Source organism: Xenopus laevis, chromosome 3S, assembly GCF_017654675.1.
Source record: "Xenopus laevis strain J_2021 chromosome 3S, Xenopus_laevis_v10.1, whole genome shotgun sequence".
Classification (NCBI taxonomy): Eukaryota; Metazoa; Chordata; class Amphibia; order Anura; family Pipidae; genus Xenopus; species Xenopus laevis.
In genome coordinates this window covers 68,597,857-68,615,736 of record NC_054376.1, presented here as the reverse complement: position 1 = coordinate 68,615,736, position 17,880 = coordinate 68,597,857, and the positions used below count along the sequence as shown (strand labels likewise).

The following is a 17,880-nucleotide window of genomic DNA, read 5'->3' as shown; positions in this document are numbered from 1 at the left end:
AAATAGAAAAGCAGGGACATTTTGTCCTTGTTGTTCTGATTACATATTCATTGATGCAGGGGGGGTCATGATTAAAATAAAATACAGCCCTTTTAATGCTCCAAATTGTTTTGCTTTTGCATCAAACAAAAAGAAAGCTTTCTAGCAGTTTTTCACGGCAGCATAATGGCCATTTGAGCGCCAATGTAGAGCACGTCCAGCCTTCTGCAGCACTATGTTCAGCTCAGATATCAGCATGGAAGGTCACGCAGTGGGAGTGACCTTTTACTAATCACTACACATCAGCTACTACAGACTGAGCTCATTACTTCCACTCTCTCCCTTTCAAACACACTCCAGCTTTGATTTAGGAAATGTAAAGATTATTTTATTTTGGGGGGAAACAAGAAAAAAGATTTAAAAAATTTAAAAAAAAAAACAAGTGAGAGACAGAGAATGCTTTTTGCCAAGCAATTTTGTTGTCTGGTTGCGTTATGATTTCAGTCCATTTTGTAATGTTTAAAAGTAAATGTAATCCTTTATCGACTCAATAACTGTAATCTTAGTTCTTGCCAAAGAAGGTCAGAACATTTTCTTTCCCAGTTTTCACAGCTTTCTGTAAAATATGCCTGAGTTGTCGCTAAATTGGTTGCTAGGACATGGCAATCTCCGCTGAAGTTAAACCGAGATCCTGTGGTTGTTTTGTCGTCACCTTTATTAGAATATGATGCAGCTGCAGGGGCTAAAAGCTCTCCTGCCTTTTACAATTGGTTGCTTAGGACAAATGGCGGGTGACTAATGCAAGATAAACTACTTGTTCAACCTCAGAGCAGTTGGTACAATTTTCTGTTTTTAAGAGAGCAAGTGTTTCAATTGAGAATTTAACAGAGGGGTGTCCCTTTTTAACAGAACATCATTAGTGCAAAAGAACTTAAGAGCTGGAGAAAATAAGGCATAATTGACTAAAATTAAATGCTTTTTTCTCCACTTACCAGCCATTTGCTGAATGCCGCTAAATGCACCCAGGTTACTGGAGGAGGTGGCTTGCTGCAGGAGCTGTACAAAAAAAAAAACAAGAAATAAAGCAATGAGGCATCTGAATGAGACAACAAGACTTCTTTATATGCAGCGTCGTGTGTGTTGTTTTCTTTCCCCTTCATATATTCTGATGCTTAAAGACTTTCTGCCCACGGATGGACAAGATGTCCCCTGAGTCAAAGCTGTAAATCTATATCAATGTCTAATCTCTGCACAGAAAGGAGCACGCACTAGGGGTAAAATTACTGCTTTAAAAACAATTAATCAATTTACTCTTTTAAACAGCCAGGTGTTAAATACATTTAAACTGACACAGCGCGACTAATTAAAATCCTCTGTAGTATTGTAGCTACCATAACTCATCTTCCTGCCTTATTCATCTTTACTGTCTCCCACCAACATGTCAGTTTGCATGTTTGGTAATGTTGTACCTTACACATCAGCTTTTGTTACAATGGAAAAAATACAGAAATGTGTCAGAATTGCCAGGTTCATTGATGGGGTACCTTATCTCCATAAAACCCCAATAAAGGGCCATATCCCACATTAAAGTGGGTCTCATGAAAAGAAATTCTGGAAATAACAATTATTGCAACATACCATCATTGTTAATATAGCAGCAGTTTTGTGCAGTTTTATCAAGGTGTACAACGTGTGACTCAGCAATCCCTGACTGTCGGAGGACTTGTAGCGCTTGTAGCTGGAGGGTTGTACATAGGGACAGGCAAATTTGTTCGCCTTGTTTCACCGTGAAAATGACGCCCATAGACTTGTATGGCGTTGTGCGTCAAAAAAAAAATGACTGCTGGCAGCGAATTTTTGGCGAAGCAAAATGGTTCAAATTTGCCCAACCTACAGTAAGTTGCACAGCTTTGATTTTTATACGTTAATATTAAGACTGGCCTTCAGCCTTTGTGTATTTATTTGAACCTGCCTTTCCTATTTTATGGCTCTAGCCCTGGTAACCTGTATAGGTTGCTTCCTAAAGTGCTCATGTTCGTTTACAATTTCATCTTGTTTTTGAGGAATAATACACAAGTGTAATGTCATACAGTCTCTTTGTAGTTTTTACATCCCAAACATCTGAGTATTATTTAATGAACAAACACTACTAACAATAAGAGATGAAGCCATATGCTTGGTTACTACTAATTGTAAGCATTATGTATCCCTTCATTTGCGAAGCTCCTAATGCCCCTTTTCCCATGTTTTTAGGAAACATCATTCCTCACTAACAAATGTACCCCAGTGCAGCAAGATAAGACATTTGTTTTGATTGTGCCTGTTATAGACTTATCAGATGCAATTGGCAACAGCTAAGTTTTCATTTGGCCAGAATTAGTAAATGAGCCCGGCCGAGTTGTCTTCATGGAGTTATTATTCTGCACCCGTTAAGTTTCCAGTGATAGGTGCACCCCACCAAATTATTACTTACTGCTAAATACTGTGGTGTCAGTCCTCCAAGCCCGGTTAGGTTTCCCCAGGTGGCAGTATTAAGCTGTTGCATTTGCTGTGCTAGCTGCTGCTGTAGACGCCTCTGCTCTTTATCTTTCTGAGTATCAGCAAACTTCACCACTATTGGTGAAGAACAGCCCTGGAAGGGAACAGATCAGACACAAATGGATAGGATGCGTAACAGGTTATTCCTTCATCATTCACATGAGGTGAGCATTAGTATATATTGCTCATGCCTACTTTATATTTTACTTACTGGATGCTGGCAGCTGGATGCTGTCAGTAGCACACCTGTTCAACGTGCAGAGGATATTATGTGAAACCAAAAAAGTCATAACAACACAACGGACATTCCTTTGAGTCCAGTAGTTAATAACCATGTGTGCTAAACATTACTGAAATATACACTATAATATATATATATATATATATATATATATATATATATATATATATATATATATATATATATATATATATATATATATATATATCCTGCAAGAGACAAACAGCGAACTTTCAACTCGCAGAGCTTGGTTTTAAAATACACATCTTTTTTTAAAATGGAATGCAAAAAATACAGGACATTGCAGTTTGAAGGATGTTTGCATAATGGCATTGCACGGTATAAAGAGATGCACAATGAAGAAATTCTGATTGTGAATCACTGGCTTCCAGCATAGAAACCTTTAAAATGGAAGGTGCTAAATAATTCAGCCTGAAAATAATTGCAACTGTGTTACACTAGACTGGTAGGCTAGCTGTGATTTATTCACCCATATACCATGTTAAAAAATATTAAAGGCTGTAGCCCAATTGATGTTGAAAAGGGCTTATCGTAAGACTTGATAACAGACAGATGGGTCTGCTCTAGAAAAACCAAAAGAAATAATCATAAATACAGTAAATTGAAATACAATGCTGCTTGCCTTGATATCTTGACTACAGCCACACATTCCATTTCTGGGAGCTACATTTTATTGGATTGCATAAAAACAATTTCTGGATTGCATACGCATCTTATTCATTCTTCACTGCCTGCTCCATATTTCACAAGTTTGTGAATTTCCAAAGCAGAAACCATTATCAAAAATGTAATGATACGAGAAAGCTATTTTGATGGGTTTTTTTTTATTGTTGAATAAAATGTGTTCCCTGATATTGAAAAATAGGAGTATCATATCTAGCACTCTTGAACAAGTTAAAGAACACACAAGTGCACTTCAGGAAATATTTACCTCAGAAATTATGACCCCTGGATTTAATGTTAATCTTTGATGGCTGATCTACAATGTTATATGTAAGATGAAAATGAATGGGGAAGTCATGTTTGATATCAAAATATATCCACTTTTAATTATGACTTTTATATGCCATACATTTTTCCTTTCAATTTAGCTCATTGTTTCCACCTTAAAGGAATTCTATAAAGGAAACATGTTTTTTTTCAAAATGCATTGGTTAATAGCATTCTTCCAGCAGAATCCTGCACTGCAACCCATTTTTGAAAAGAGCAAACATTTAAATATTAAATGAAATCTGACATGGGGCTAGATATGTTATTAGTTTCCCAGGTGCCTTCAGGCATATGACTTTGATAAACTCATCTGCAGTACACACAGTGGCAACTTTCAGATACTGCATATGTAAATGCAAATAAAGAAAACAATAACTTTGGAAATCCAATGGAATGAAGGAATGCACTGAATCTGGGATTCACTATGGTATTTGGATGAATCCTAGCACTTTTTGAAGGATTTGGATTGAAGTGAATACAAACCTGTAATTTTATGTGAACTTTGCATTTTTAAAAATAATTGGATGATTTAATTTAAAATGTTATCAGATTTGAATATTCAAATTAGGGCTCAGTTGGGTATCTTTCATCAAGGTTTTGATATTCAGTTGAATGCAAAAATGATAGATTTGTACATCTCTAATGGAAAACAAAATGGTGTGTTTACTAACTTTGGAAATAAATGCCACCAGTGTTGCCCATAGTGACCAGATCTTTGCATTTCTTTTAGAACAGTAAGGTGACTATTCAAATATAATTGCTGATTGGTTGCTTTACAAAGCATCACCAGCAATATTTATTGGGGATATGTAATTAAATTCATAATGGGAAAATATTCCAAATGTGCACAATTTATCATTTGTGCAGTAAATGTAATGTATGTAATATATGTAATACTGTATCTAATTGAAGTTATTACTTTGCAACAGAACCCTCAACTTAAATTATTAATATTTGGGTGTTAAAACCCACTATCACAAAATAAAATTGCAAAATGCTAGATTTTATTCAGAATGTTGCTAATATTTATTGTGGCTTTTATTTTAAACACATTTTTTCTCTCCTGCAGCCAAAAAGTCACTTGTGCCATCACACTCGGATTTGCCTTTACTAGAGCAAATTCCAGCGCAACTTGGATGGTTTGATGGCATCATTATTGCAGCAGGATGAATTGTTGGGTTGATGGAGCAATCTAATAATTTATTAAATATCAACTATTGTCAACAAATGTTTCTAGCTATAGTTCCTGTTTACTAGGCCAGTATTCGAGTATCTTCTCCATGTCCATGTTCAGGAAATATTGTTATGATTTAAATTATTATATAAGGGATATTGTTGTGTTTTTGTACAAACTGGAATAAGCAACACTGCTTTTATACTGGCAAATGCATTTCTTATGGCTAATCAAAAGCTCACATTATCTTAACAATTGCTAAACCTGATTGTGGAATTATGTTTTACTTTGGTAATCAGATATAACATAAAGCAGTCACCACCTCACATTTTAAAAGATTTGCATAGTGTGGTGTTGCCCTTTTACAGCAGTGAGAACATATTCTCTTTGCTCAGGAATGAAATATGGCAGAAATGACCTGTGTAATTATCATGAGGATTGTAGCATATCAAAGAGGAATTCAGAGCTCATAAAGACAGAGGGCTATACTGTTCTATGATAAAGCATATCTAATACTCATGTGAATGGAATTACAGAATGCCATTTAAGAATACTATGGTACATGCTGGTTATCAGGAAAGAACACTTGATGAGATATTTATAATGATACAGTGAAACGGACTCATGGCTTGAGGGCAGGCACCTTCCATGCCCTAGGGCACAAATGGAAGATTAAGAAGCTTATGTCTTTTGATATATCTCCAGCTTCGGTTCTCAGTAATAATCATTTTAAAATAGAATAACTTTTACTGATACCAATTTGTGTGGGTTTTAAAGACTACAAATTCAAATATTATACATATGCTCGAATTATTATATACTAGGAATTTTTTTAAGGATCTATGACAATATACATTACCTGGGTGCTTTTATACAGGGCACAGAACATGAAAAGGAATGCCTTTCTTTATGTTACATAAGGTTACATAAATTATTACAAAACAAAAGTGTTTTTAATGCTGAATTTGTTTGTATGAGAGATTAGGTATAAGGCTATTGTGGTTTAAATTACGGGTTGATTTACAAAACATCTGTATTTTTCATTGAGTAGAAGCAAAGGTTACCTCTCCATTAAAAATACAAGTGCTTTAAGATTTGCTGAATGATTTGTGCAGAAAAACTCTTGTCCAAATCATTAACCCTTGCATTCATTTGCAGTGGGGATTAACTAATGATGACGTACATTGAACAGAAAAGTCTTTGACAGCTGAATGAAGTTGAATATCTTTTTAAGAATTGTCATATTCATGTACTTTGATAAGTGTGTCAGTTTGTTAAAAACTTTCCTATCTGAACAATCCTCCAGGAATCCCCAGTTGAAATTTGGATACACCTGCCCCCTCTGCTTGTTACTCAATGACATTAGAGAGTAACAACATTCTAAAACATGCATGAAATGCAGGCATATCTAAAGTCACTGAGGGTGTTTATCACCTTATAAAAGCACAAGGGCTTTAAAACTAAGCAAGATTTATGGTGATGGTCATCCTTATATTTCATATTTCAGTGTGCATTTATACCTTACAGTGCACAAGTTCCAATTAAAAATGGTGACTCGACTTATGCTGTCTATTCATGCTGCATTTTGTTTTCAACAGATCCTTAACATATAGTTTCTTTTTGTGCAATTATGACACTTTGGGGCACATTTACTATTGGTCGAATATCGAGGGCTAATTAACCCTCTCTATTCAAACCTCAAAGTAAAATCCTTCGACTTTGAATATCGAAGTCGAAGGATTTACCGCATGATCGAAGAAAAAACGATGAAATTTTCCTTCGATCAAAAAAAGCAAGGAAAGCTTATGGGGACCTTCCCCATAGGCTAACATTGGTGCTCGGTAGGTTTTAGGTGGCGAAGTAGGTAGTCGTAGTTTTTTTTAAAGAGACAGTACTTCGACTATCGATTGGTCGAATAGTTGAACGTTCTTTAGTTCGAATCGTTCGATTCGAAGTCGAAGTAGCCAATTCGATGGTCGAAGTATTTTTTATTCTAATCCTTCACTCGAGCTTAGTAAATGTGCCCCCTAATTTCCAATGTGAGCTACAATACTATTTTTATTGTTACTCTTTGCCTTTCTGGTACAAGATGGCATATTGTGACCAATCAGAAACGTATTAGGAATAACAAACCTATTTTAAAATATAAGGATATTACAAGTCAGTGAGCAGTTCATGAGCATATAAACCCATGAAACGGTGAGATGACTTCTAACATCCTCATATTTACCAAGACTCAGTACAGGTACAGAATCCATTATCCGGAAAGCTCTGAATTATGGAAAGGCAATCTCCCGTAGACTCCATTTTATCCAAATAATCCAAATTTTATAATTATTTCCTTTTTCTTTGTAGTAATTAAACAGTATATTGTACATGTTTCAAACTAAGATATTAATCCTTGTTGGAAGCAGAACCAACCTACTGAGTTTATTTAAAGGGGTGGTTCACCTTTAGGTTAACTTTTAGTATCAACTTCTCAATTGGTATTTATCATTAATTTTTTATACTTTTTGAATATTTTGCCTTCTTCATTTGATTCTTTCCAGCTTTCAAATGGGGGCCAATGAGCCCATCTAAAAAACAAATGCTCTATAAGGCTACACTTTGTATTGTAATTGCTACTTTTTTTGCTACTCATCTTTCTTTTCAGGCCCTCTCCTTTTCATATTCCAGTCTCATATTCAAATCAATGCATGGTTGCTGGGGTAATTTGGACCATAGCTGAATAAAAAGCTAAATAACTATTTAAAACACAAATAATAGAAAATAAAAACCAATTACAAATGTGAACCAACCCCTTGGTGAACAACCCCTTTAATGTTAACGTGATTTTCTAGTAGAATTACAGTATGAAGATCCAAATTACGGAAAGATTCATTGTCCAGAAAGCCCTAGGTCCCAAGCATTCTGGATAACAGGTCCCATTCTATACATAATTTTTGTGACATCACAAACTAATTATTACTGGTCACAACACTGCATCCAGATTTGTCATGGCTCTTGTGTGTTAAAAGTATATCTATTGTTTTTTTTCCATTATATTTTGTGCACTTAAAGGGATCCTGTCATCGGAAAACATGTTTTTTTCAAAACGCATCAGTTAATAGTGCTACTCCAGCAGACTTCTGCACTGAAATCCATTTCTCAAAAGAGCAAACAGATTTTTTTATATTCAATTTTGAAATCTGACATGGGGCTAGACATTTTGTCAATTTCCCAGCTGCCCCCAGTCATGTGACTTGTGCCTGCACTTTAGGAGAAAATGCTTTCTGGCAGGCTGCTGTTTTTCCTTCTCAATGTAACTCAATGTGTCTCAGTGGGACATGGGTTTTTACTATTGAGTGTTGTTCTTAGATCTACCAGGCAGCTGTTATCTTGTGTTAGGGAGCTGCTATCTGGTTACCTTCCTATTGTTCTTTTGTTTGGCTTGCAGTACAGCAGTAAAGAGTGATTGAAGTCACATGACTGGGGGCAGCTGGGAAACTGACAATATGTCTAGCCCCATGTCAGATTTCAAAATTGAATATAAATTGCTCTTTTGAGAAATGGATTCCAGTGTAGAATTCTGCTGGAGCAGCACTATTAACTGATTAATTTTGGAAAAAAAAATTTCCCATGACAGTATCCCTTTAAGTATTATTTTAAGAATTATATGATGCAGTTGCTTTAAAATATGTGCATGTGAAAAGTCTCAAAGGCAGAGAATTTGTGTTGAGAACTGGCAAGTATATTACTGGCAAGTATATTACTGGCAAGTATGTTACTATTCATATTACATTTTTAAATTATAACTATAGGTAGTATAACTATGTATAGATTGCTATATCATGTTAGAGATACTGCTTGTCATGTTAACAGTGGACTTTCCTATTCCAAGTCTAACACATTGTACTTTAGGAAAGATAAGGCCAATTAGATCATTAGACATGACTGGAGTGTCTGGACCAGTGCACCTGACAGCAGGATAAATCTAAGTAGTTTTCAAACACACAAAGTACTTTTAATGGGAGATGGCTAGACTCCAAGAGCAATTGACTCTGTATTAGTCACTGCAATTATCAATACTAATTAGTGCTTCACACTACAAAAATGCCACATGTAAACACGTTTAATTAATTCCCTGTTAGGAATCCTCATCTCAATATATAAATAGGGTGTACTTCCTGATCTGTACAGGTTTTGCATGGAGAAAATAAAAATGACAGAGTAGAGTTACCAAATATTACAACTCTACAGGCTATTAATCAAGCATAAATCTAAAATAAAAGAGAACTTGCTGCAGGAGGCTATATTGAATCTGAAACAATAGAGATACCTTGTGTAGTTCTGCATGGGTGATGATTTCCCAAATAACCTTGCATTTCTAAAGTGGTTCATTGTGAGCAGTTTCTCATTAAAGGGATACTGTCATGGGAAAAAAACATTTTTTCAAAATGAATCAGTTAATAGTGCTGCTCCAGCAGAAGTCTGCACTGAAATCCATTTCTCAAAAGAGCAAACAGATTTTTTTATATTCACTTTTGAAATCTGACATGGGGCTAGACATATTGTCAATTTCCCAACTGCCCCAAGTCATGTGACTTGTGCTCTGATAAACTTCAATCACTCTTTACTGCTGTACTGCAAGTTGGAGTGATATCACCCCCCCCCCCAGCAGCCAAACAAAAGAACAATTGGAAGGTAACCAGATAGCAGCTCCCTAACACAAGATCACAACTGCCTGGTAGATCTAATAACACCACTCAATAGTAAAAACCCATGTCCCACTGAGACACATTCAGTTACATTGAGAAGGAAAAACAGCAGCCTGCCAGAAAGCATTTCTCTCCTAAAGTGCAGGCACAAGTCACATGACCAGGGGCAGCTGGGAAATTGACAAAATGTCTAGTCTCATGTCAGATTTCAAAATTGAATATAAAAAAAATCTGTTTGCTCTTTTGAGAAATGGATTTCAGTGCAGAATTCTGCTGGAGTAGCACTATTAACTGATGCGTTTTGAAAAAAACTGGTTTTCCGATGACAGGATCCCTTTAACTCTAATAAACAAAATGTGCCTGTATTTCTGTTTAAAATGAACATATATTGTGCAGTTCAGGAATTTGCTGATATAAGGATTGAGAATACAGGTATGGGTTCTGTCTAGTGATGGGTGAATTTGCGCCGTTTCACTTCGCTGGAAAATTTGCGAATTTCAGGCGAAATATGGAAACCGGTGAAAAATTTGCGAATTTTCGTAGCCGTTTCGCAAATTTATTCGCTGGCGGCAAATCGCGCAAATTTGCCGCAAATTCGCGCTTGGCAAATAAATTCACCCATCACTAGTTCTGTCATCCAGAATGCTCAGTAGCTGCGTTTTTTTGGATAAGGTGTCTTTCTTTACTTGGAATCTCCATACCTTAAGTCTGTTAAATAATACATTTAAAAATTCACTTTACTGTATGTAACATCTATGTTAAGATCAAGTACAAGGTACTGTTCTATTACTATAGAGAGAAAGGAAAGGATTGTTTTCCCACCATTTGCTGCTCTCTTTTGGTTTTGCTGAACCAAATTTAATACATCAGAATCTTTGTGCTATGTGTTTTATAAGGCAGAAGATGAAGAAGATAGCATATATTGTAGCATGAGAATGTCTGCTCTTTTTTGCAGTCAGTGGTAATGACGCTGGTCTCCCTTACACTTGCACTTTCTGCACAAGTTCTACAGCTGTATTTTATGATCATTCCCTAACATGATTCATACACTACGGGGCAGATTTACATATGGTCGAATATCGAGGGTTAATTAACCCTTGATATTCGACTGCCAAAGGTTAATCCTTCGACTTCGAATATCGAAGTCTAAGGATTTACTGCAATTCATTCGTTCAGTTTGATTCAAAGGATTTTAATCTATCGATCGAACGATTTTTCTTCGACCAAAAAAAGCTTGCAAAGCCTATGGGGACCTTCCCCATAGGCTAACATTGAGGTTCGGTAGGTTTTAGATGGCAAAGTAGGGGTCGAAGTTTTTTTTAAAGAGACAGTACTTCGGCTATCGAATGGTCAAATAGTCAAACGATTTTTAGTTCGAATCGTTTGATTCGAAGTCGTAGTCGAAGGTCGAAGTAGCCAATTCGATGGTCGAAGTAGCCAAAAAAACATTCGAAATTCGAAGTTTTTTTTATTCTATTCCTTCACTCTAACTGAGTAAATGTGCTCCTACATGTTATAAGCCACAAAGTGGTTTAGCAAACATATTTTTTCTTAACATGCTAAGCTCATAAAGTTTACGTGGTTTATTAAAAGAGAAAGTTTCTACTGAATGCAACCTACTAAAAGCTGTGCCAAGTAAGACTTATCTTTGTAATTCCCTGCAAAGTGCAGAATACTGCAAGGAGACCTACAGTATAAATACCATTTGCTGCATGCAGAAAGTAACAATAGAGTTGGATCTGTTATTTCCAGTGGGAGAGAAATGGGATCTGAATGAGTTTCATAGTCATAGTGGATTTTAAGGCACTGGATTTTTTCTCAATAAAACATTTAACTTTCTGCCCCATTAATCACACGGTGATCAAGTCTAACTAACTGATTTCAAACAGATGAATATATGTGATTGTTAACTGACTGGCAGGGTATGACCAGATATGCCCTACAATTCTGTTAGACTTTGGAATCAGATTTAAAATTTTAAATTGACTGTTTTTGTTTCAAATTGTAGCTAATTGTGGGTTTGTTTGGGGCAAAATATTTCCTGTGATTAATGCCCTGACAGATTAATATTCACAGATGAAGATTTAGTGATTATAAATTGCTATTCACAGAGATAAAGGCATAGTCCTAAAAAGTAATCATTTTGATTTTCAAACAAAGGTCAAAACCGCTGGTTGCAAAAGGAAGATAGATTTACTCTGCCAATTTGATTACATCTGGAAAACGGAAAACAATTAAGTTATGACATTTTTCATGCACTGTGCTTTTCACCTTTCATTTAACAAAGCTACAGATTAATGGTTCACAACATGATGCCATAATGATGATTTAGTACCCAACATGCTCTGGGAGAGAAGCACTGCAAACAAACAAACAAAAGAAAGAAAGAAGTGTGCGAGTTTATGAATAGGTTGTGATCTAAAAACACAGCACAGAAAATCACAATGTCATAACTAAAGCTTATTATACACAGATACAATATACAGAACACAATTTACATGCATGCTGAATTCAACCAACAACATAAGCTTAAATATTTAGATTTTTGTGCAAAATTTTGAAAGACCACAACAAGATCACTAAATAAAGAGTTTGTGAATAATTTAGAATGTATTTGATGTTCCCTTTGTCAGAAGCTACTGTTCTCTAATGCCTTCTAATGTGTATAAACTATTTACAGAATTATGTCATCTCTATGAACAAATGACTATTTCCCGAGTTTATTCTCGCTTTAAAAATTATGTTATTATTTGATAAGTATCAAAACTATATGCTGGATTTACTGTATAGGCCTACACAATAATCTTTAGCTATATGACCACTGGAAGGAAACAAATGCAATGCTCAAAAAGTTTTGAAAAATTCTGTGATGAACGGAAAAGTTTTGAAAACTAGTGCAATAACAGGTTTCTGATTTATTAAACAAACTGATTTATTTATCAAACAGGAGAATAATGAATGATAGTAGGCTGCTCTTTTTGTCATGTATTAGGTGCATGCTTAACAGACTTAATCAATAATCTTATTTTACTAGTAGTGTGTTGTTCAGTCATTCAGTCCCTGTTGGGCCCTTCATCAGGAAGCCTTGTTTGTGTGACATTTTGTGTTCTCTTGTTTAATATGAGATCATTCCTTTATAAGGCTGAAGTACTTATTAGTGACTTCTAATATCCTTATATTTTATGACAGGGAGGTACATCATGTATATATGTTTTAAAATGATATATTATTGCTAAGTATTTACTTGTGAGACTCTGTTTCTAATTATTGAGAAAAAAGAGATATCACTTTTTGGTAGAGTGAGAGTTCAGTTACAATGAGATACTTGAATAGGGAAGTTGTATATTAATTATTGTTAGGATAAGTAATATGTATGCTGGCTCAACTAAAGCTTGCTGTCAAGCCTTAAAAGCATGTATAAGCTTGAGAAATATTTCTGCATTTCTTCAGACCTTACTTGCTGTTCACAGGAGGTTCTAAATGTTCATTATTGTGCTAAGAATTTTAGCACTAATGGTATGGCATCAATCTCAAGTATGGAAAGCCAATGAAGCATGTGTAGACAAATGCTCTTCTTCTAGTAATTTAAAAGTGTTAATTTGATACAGGGCAGACACTCATTATCAGCAATGTTTCAGGGGGTTACTTACAAAGCTCTGATGTAACTATTCATAACATGACTATTAAGTTACTTCAGCCCAAAGCCTAATAAGTGCTTTAAAATTGTACAAGCAATGGCAAAAGCAGAGGGAATGAACACATAAAGATTATTTAATACAACTTTGATCAATTAGAACTCAATTTTCTGTGTAGGATGTCAGAGATGGAAATGCACAAGCTGTAATTTTAGAAATTACAGCAGTGAAAAAACAAGACCCTTACCTTTAAATGTCTGGAAAAATGATGTTATATATACAGGTGGCATTGCAGAAATGTGCTATTTAATTTTTAGACATTCTTATATTACAATTAAAATCAATCTAAAATGTAGATGATTTTAATTGTAATCTACACCACCCTCTAGCCCATAAAGTATGGGCTAGGGGGTGGTGTAGATGATGATAATCTACACCACCCCCTAGCCCATGCTTTATCTTAATGTAAAAAATAAAGAGAGAAGAAAAAATTATAGGACCAATTAAAATATGCAGTAAGTTGCATACCACATATTTAGAGGGTACAATAAATGAAGGGGGTTATTAGCATTCATAGATAAGGTGAATAGCTACCCTTAACTAAATATAGCTTCCATTTGTATTCTAAGGAAAACAAAAAAGACCTATAATTTTCTTTCTGCCCTTAATTTATAGGCTAAAATGATGCAGTTGGCTAGTAATAATTATTTTATTTCATTACCTCTGTTTTGAGCATTGCATTGTCTGCTTGCAGTGGTAGTTACCCTTATCCTGGTCTTGAAATGAATGTTTTATCTGAGAACTTGTAATTTATTTCCTGTGCTTATAAATCAACATTAGTATGGGAATATAGAACTACAGTGCAAAAAACAGTGTTTTCCCTGACCTAGTTGGCAAAGCATCTGTATCAGGCTGCTTTTTTTTGCAATTTAACATGTAAACTGCCTCTGAATTCATTTTAACTAAAATCATCTACGCTATGTAGTGTTGTGTTACCTGGCAGCCATACAACTTGCAATGATACAGCGATAATAAACAGTGTAAGGTGCGACATCGACATGTGTGGTCTTTGCATCTTAGTTGTCATGTTACAGTTTGTACACGAGAGAACAGCTTTTGCTTTACACAATTAATTGCACAAAGAAAACAAAGAAAGGGCAGATGATACAGTACCTCCATGGTCTGAGACTGGTGCATGGCTTTGATTGCATTCTGTGCCATTGCCCTTGTAGAAAATGTAACAAACGCACAGCCTGTGGGGACAAGGGGACAGGGAGCAGGAAAGACAAAAAAACAACAAGACAAAAGGGTTGGACGCTTGTTAAACCAACACAGTCTACGAGAACAGCCACAAGACGACACTGTTCTCAGTAGTACATAAAAGTAACAACTCCTCAAATTTTTTAAGTGGTTTGGTACTTACAGTGTTGACTTGCTAATCCGATCATAGAAGAAAGAAGAAACAAAAAAAACAAACAAAAACAAAATGGGGAAGTGTTCTTTTCAGCCACAGGATGTTACAGTTATTTCAAATATAGCTTTTTAACCAGGTACAGTTCAATTGAGTCTTAGGTGTGAATTTAAATCAGCATTTTTTCAAGGGACCTGCTGCTTTGGAAGGTAATCTTTTAGAATGTGGATTTGCTTTACTGAAAAGTACTGTTATAAGATTTGGATATAAGTGATTGAAGCACATGAAAATCTACTGTATATAACATATTATTCCCACTAAAGTTGAAGTCTATAGAGCAATTAAGGTAGCCATTTCTGGGACCATAAATTAAGTCTGGAATGTAAGGGATATCTCTAAATGCTATAGACCAAGTAGATATTCACCAGGCTTGTCCTGCATCCAAACTTAGTTAACCACTGGGTGATTAGTGGTGCTATTGTAATACTGAATTGTGTGTTATTTTTGGTAGCCAATTGTTTGAGGTTGTTATTTTTAATCCATGAGGAATTAATAATTCAGTTTATCTTTCTACTAAAAAAAGACAATAAGCATTTCTGTCTGCAATTTAATACTCTCTTACTTCCAGCCACTGTAAACTACTAATCATATTATGCCCTTGGGACATACCGACACTGTTGTTCTCAACAACTACAGGGTTCTACATTTGACACCTTTGATGTAAAGAATTCCATTAAAGAGAGGGGCCACTGTAAAAAGCAAGTGTGTGTGTTGGACCATAGAAAAAACACAAAAAAACACATAAACATTTCTAAGTGGTGCTCTTCATACATGACATCTAAAATGTTGCTCTTGCACTCTAACCAATAACAATTGACATGATGGATCTTTAATCACAATGGAAAGTTCATTGAGATATGTGCATAGACATCATGCTCATTGCACAGATTATTTTCTGCAAGTTGATTTAAAAGCCACATAGGCTTTGTGAAATATATGCCACTTAAATGGCAAGGGCCTCTAGAAAATGAATCTATAAAAGATAGCACTTGCACACTTGAAGATATTATACCAGGAACAAATTTATTTCTGTACATCTTGAATACATTTTTACTTCTATATGTTATATATTTTTATTCCAATATGTTGGGCCTCTTAAGAAAGGACCTGCAGAGATCCCGAAATAATGTAATGTAATGTAAGGATGAATTAAAAAATGAAAAATGAATGGAATGGCCTCTGTAAAACACAGAAAATAAGCTTGCATATGAAAACTTAATTCAGAACATGTTGTGGCATGATATGTTATTAAAGGTTAAGTCATTTAACATGAGCTATAATTTTTAACCCTTTACCTGCCAACAATTTAGAATTTAAGTTGCAGCGTGCAGTGATTCCTTATTTTTGATATTAATCTACCAATGAGCTTGTTTTATTACTGTTTTGTATAATGTGGAATTACTTAATTCACTTTATAATACCTGTTGTTCACATCAAATGACCCTAACACCACGCATTGTATGAGACTTCACTCTCCATATTTTCCTCCTTCAAGCTCCTGTCCTCTTTTCTGAAATTTTTTTTGCTTCATGTTAACATGCTCATAAAAAATGGAACAAAATGTGAGTATGTATTTATTTAATTTAGCATATATATATATATATATATATATTTTAATTGAGCTTTGTCTGTCACCACTTCCTATTTGTATATACAGTATACTTCCAAATGAATTGCTTTGGTGCCTGGAATATATAATCCTTTAATGCTACTCATACCACAGCCAGCTTCTGCATGGGTCAAATGCAACACTTTCAAGGCTCATTGCCCTCCTAACTAATAAAAACTCTGGCTTTTGAAATTTCCATTTTATTCATCGAGCACCCTTGGGTATCTCGAAGAAAAAGACTGTGAAATTAATGCAGATTCTGGCTGATTTTGTAATAATACTATGGCTCACTAAAAGCTTCACAAGAGCAACATAGACATGTTTGACTTGTGCTCTCTAATGACTTTAAGAGTGCATTGATTTTCAGCTTCTTTAGCCTTGCACAGTTTGAACTTGGGTTTCACAGAATAATTTAGTGTTCCACTCAATTTCCTCAAAACATTATTATTACTACTTAAAAGATTTCCAAATGAAGCAAATCTAAACACTGAGTGTTTCCAACATATTGTCATTTCAAGCTAATGCACAAAATCCCGTTCTTGGCAACGCATACGTTTCAACTGCCCCAGTGGCCAGAACACAATGAAACAAATATTTGGCAGTCCAGCATCTTACAGTTCTTAGACAGAACCAAATCAATCAGCTAGGCTTGAAATATGCTTCATTTCTTTTCTCTGCTTCCATAGCATACTTCAGATAAGATTATAACGTCATAACTGTAATTAACCATTGAAGACAAAAATAGAATAATGATTTGAAAGCCCACCCTACATCATAGAAAGGTCCGATGTACATGTGTAATATAAAAGTGCAAATAGAAGCATTTTCTTAAGCCACACTGCATGCCAAGGACCATAATAGTTGCCTTGTTTCTTGTTAGCAGTTCAGAATTAATCTGTGTTATGTGAAAAAGAAAGAAAATGCTGTTTCATCCTATCAGTATGTTCTCTCTTTTCCAACATGATTTTTTTCCAAATGTGTCCTCTCAAAGGCTGATCTACTGTGTGAAGTGCAGCAGCCTTTATCTGTGATATATAAGGGGAATTCATTTTGTTCATTTTCCTCTGCAAGGTACAGTTGTCAGACAGCTTAACAGAATTACACACAGTAAAATTTTAATGTGCAGTTTATTATCTTTTTGTCAAGTTACTTGTTAAATTTGTTGATATTTCTTCTGGTTATTTTTTAATGTCATCATTAGGCAGAGATTAAAGGTGCGAGTTAATTGAGCCTGAACTCCAGTTAGGGGTTACAGTTGTTTTTTTTTTTTTAATTTTAAAATATTGCCCCTCACCAGTGCAGGGATACTAGGTCAGGGAGGGAGCTCCTGATTCGGGCAGCCATGTTAGGACTCATGCATGCACATATTGAGTGAATGCCGCAATATGCTAATTATGTGTGTGACTTCAGATGCTCATCATGCACGATGCACAACATGGCTGCTCCAACCAGGAGCTCCCTCCCACTGCAAGTGTCCTGACACTGGTGGGCGATTAAAAAAAAATTCTGTTACCCCCAACTGGAG

The 17,880-nt window shown here is 35.3% G+C and overlaps 1 protein-coding gene across 23 annotated transcripts in view; it reads right to left on the bottom strand.

The window, feature by feature from the left end:
• celf2.S (CUGBP, Elav-like family member 2 S homeolog) overlaps positions 1-17,880 on the bottom strand; it is a 282,887-nt gene that overhangs the window by 37,243 nt on the left and 227,764 nt on the right. For 12 of the 23 annotated variants that reach the window (XM_041587475.1, XM_041587455.1, XM_041587456.1 and 9 more), the window contains 4 exon segments: positions 14,699-14,710; positions 14,449-14,528; positions 2,453-2,611; positions 972-1,035 (listed from right to left, as the gene is read on the bottom strand). In XM_041587475.1, the coding sequence (XP_041443409.1) occupies positions 972-1,035; positions 2,453-2,611; positions 14,449-14,528; positions 14,699-14,710 (315 nt within the window). 23 annotated transcript variants of the gene reach the window in all.